The sequence below is a fragment of the Taudactylus pleione genome, unplaced genomic scaffold (assembly GCF_031769625.1).
Source record: "Taudactylus pleione unplaced genomic scaffold, aTauple2 ptg000270l, whole genome shotgun sequence".
Lineage (NCBI taxonomy): Eukaryota > Metazoa > Chordata > Amphibia > Anura > Myobatrachidae > Taudactylus > Taudactylus pleione.
This window is the reverse complement of record NW_028284672.1, coordinates 1,314,911-1,317,649: the sequence shown is the minus strand read 5'-3', so window position 1 is coordinate 1,317,649 and position 2,739 is coordinate 1,314,911. Positions and strand designations below refer to the sequence as shown.

The window sequence follows — 2,739 nt, the reverse complement described above, 5'->3', positions numbered from 1 at the left end:
GCACTTTCCTCTGGGTACTATATGAATGCAGAAGTAAAGTGCTGCATGGTAAGTTTGAATTAACTGGTTATACATAAAGGCAGGAAAAACTAAAACAAGCTATACTAATGATCCGTGACATTCTCTATGTTCTGAACAAGTCATGTAACTAAAATAGAGTTTTGTTTACTTTTTATATAGTTCACTTCTAAGCTGCTTTATTACTGCATTATATAAAACATTTCAAGAGCAAGATATGGAAACCTGCAAGTATCACTGCAAGTATCAGCAGTGATACTTGCAGGTTTCCATTAACTATAATTACTACTGTAAATAAAGCTTTAAAAATATTTGAATAGCATAATTTGTTTAGGTTTTGTTGCTGTCTGGTGTTAGATTAATATCATTCGCTAGCGGCTGTGAGCAAGGTGCTGTTAATTAAGTTGCTGATCTTGTCAAGGAAACTTTTCTCCAGTGTCTCCAGGCTCATTTGATCCTGTTCACTCAAAGCAGAATTTATCAACTTCTGCTTCAAGTCTGCGACGCTCTTCACAAGTGCCTGCTTGAGGATGTCTCCATAGACGGTTGCCATAGCTTTGAATGCTACAACGTTTTGGCTCAAACTTAGGACGCATCGGTCGAGTGTCTTTTTGGCATTCCCGAGCACCAGACTGTTTTCCTCCAGCTCCGTATAGAGGCTCATTTGCTTTTTCAGTTGTACAGTGTTCTCCAGGATCTTGCTCACTATCTGCTTAACATTCTTTTTAATCTGGAAGTTCAATTTTTCAGTCTCTATTCTCAAGTTCTCCTGCATATCACCTGCAAATGGAGATAGACTCTCATATAAAGCCAGGACTGGCTGATCAACCTTCTCAGTTACCTTCTCAGTGCAGGTTAGTAGGCTCTTGCTTAGCTCCCCAAGGCTCTCTGTAATTGTCATTTCCAGTTTTCGTGAATAAGGGGCCAATGACAACCGCATATTGCCAGCATTGGCTCTGATCTTAATGTCTAGGTCCAAGGCTATGTTCTTCAGCTTCTCGCTAACTTCCAGGTTGCATTTTTGTAGATGGGCTTGAAGTTCCTCATCAAAGAAAGTAAGTGTGCCCATAAGTTCTTCTGTGGTCTTGCTCAGCTGCTTGGTCACCACATCTGAATATGGGGAGAACATGTTCCTCAGCTGTTCTGAATCCTTTTGGATCTGTTCCTCTAGTTTCACATAGTCTGGTGACATCTGGGCCTGGATCAGTTTCTCAAAAATAGTAATTTGGCTCTGTAGGTCTTCTACATTTACACTTTTTAGGTTGTCTATCAGAGCACTGTTAAAATGTAACAAGAGAAAAAGGTTATTAACACAGATAGATGTTGCAAAGACATATTGGAGTCAATTCAATCAGGAGCGAAATTGCGAAAGCTAGTTTGTATCTTGAAACTTGCATACATCGTGTGATGTACCTGATAAATGCGAGATTCAATTACAAATTACAGTGTGGAGGACGCACAGCGAGGTTGAGTGGCTTTTCTACAAAATGAGATCTGGGAGAAGTGCATGAAAAAGAGGTAACCACCCTGGAGACCAAGAAAGCGACAACTGAAATAGCAGGACCATATATAAGGCTGTTACTGGCCATAAGGAAAGTACTGGAGGTTCTTAAATTGAAAATAAATGATTTTTTTTCATTTTTTTTAAATGGTGGAAAAATTTTAGCAAACAAGTGTTTTTGTTACGATCTCACGCGATGAAATGAGACCGCAGGACTGCTAACTAGGACAAGACAGGATGGTGATGTGGCAGTTCTTCCACAATTGGCTAACTGGAGTGAACCTGCAGAGGAGTGACACTAAACAGATATAACAGGGTGCACTAGCAGTAGCAGATAATGGGTCTAAGGATAGCCTAGGGACTATGGTACGAGCTGGGTTGTCAGGCAGGCAGGGAATGGACAACCTAAACTAGCTGTACAGCAGGAAGGACCAGGACTGAGGATACAGCAGGATTACAGACTAGACAAGACAGGCAAAATAACATGGACAAGACAGGCAAGATAAACAAGAAACACAGACAAAAATCAGTGATGATGCAGAACAGTGGCTAAGGTGCAGCTTTGAGAGCTGAGACGAACTTGGCAAGGATGCGGCCTTGTAGCCGCGGTGCAGCTTTGAGAGCTGGAAACATCTTGGCTATGACGCGGCCTAGTGGCCGAGGTGCAGCTTTGAGAGCCGAAGTGATCTTCGCAAGATGAGGCCTAGTGGCTGAGATGTGGCTGAGACAGCCGAGATGGATTTGGCAAGGATACGGCTTGATAGTCACGGCACAACTGTGACAGCTGGGGTGCGGCTCCTGATCCGCAATGGTACTGACAGAGTTTGATGCGGCCTAAGGGCTGTGATGCAGCTTAGGCAGCCGGGGTGCGTCTACTGCGCCGTGATGGCATAGACAAAGTTCGATGCGGCCTACGGGCCGTGATGCGGCTTAGACAGCCGGGGTGCAGCTACTGCGCCATGATGGTATAGACTGAGTAGAATATGGCCTTGCAGGCCGTGGAACAGTAACCAGACAGCAAACAGGTGTACTCAGGCACGGCAAGTAGATTAACTGAATACTGGGAGATACAGCTTGACAAGATCTGTAGTACAGAATGCCACTGGATAAATGTTGACATATTCAGGATACTAGAACTGTGGAACATGAGATGACCGGCTAGAGCTCAGACTTTTGAGAAAGACCAACAACTTAGTAAGTCAGACAGTATAACCGGCACT

At 43.6% G+C, this 2,739-nt stretch overlaps 1 protein-coding gene across 1 annotated transcript; it reads right to left on the bottom strand.

The window, feature by feature from the left end:
* Positions 1-382: 382 nt before the first annotated feature.
* Positions 383-1,288, bottom strand: LOC148513751 (uncharacterized). The gene has a single exon (XM_088481402.1). It carries the CDS (start codon positions 1,208-1,210, stop codon positions 383-385), a length of 828 nt encoding a protein of 275 aa, XP_088337528.1. The 5' UTR covers positions 1,211-1,288.
* Positions 1,289-2,739: the final 1,451 nt, after the last annotated feature.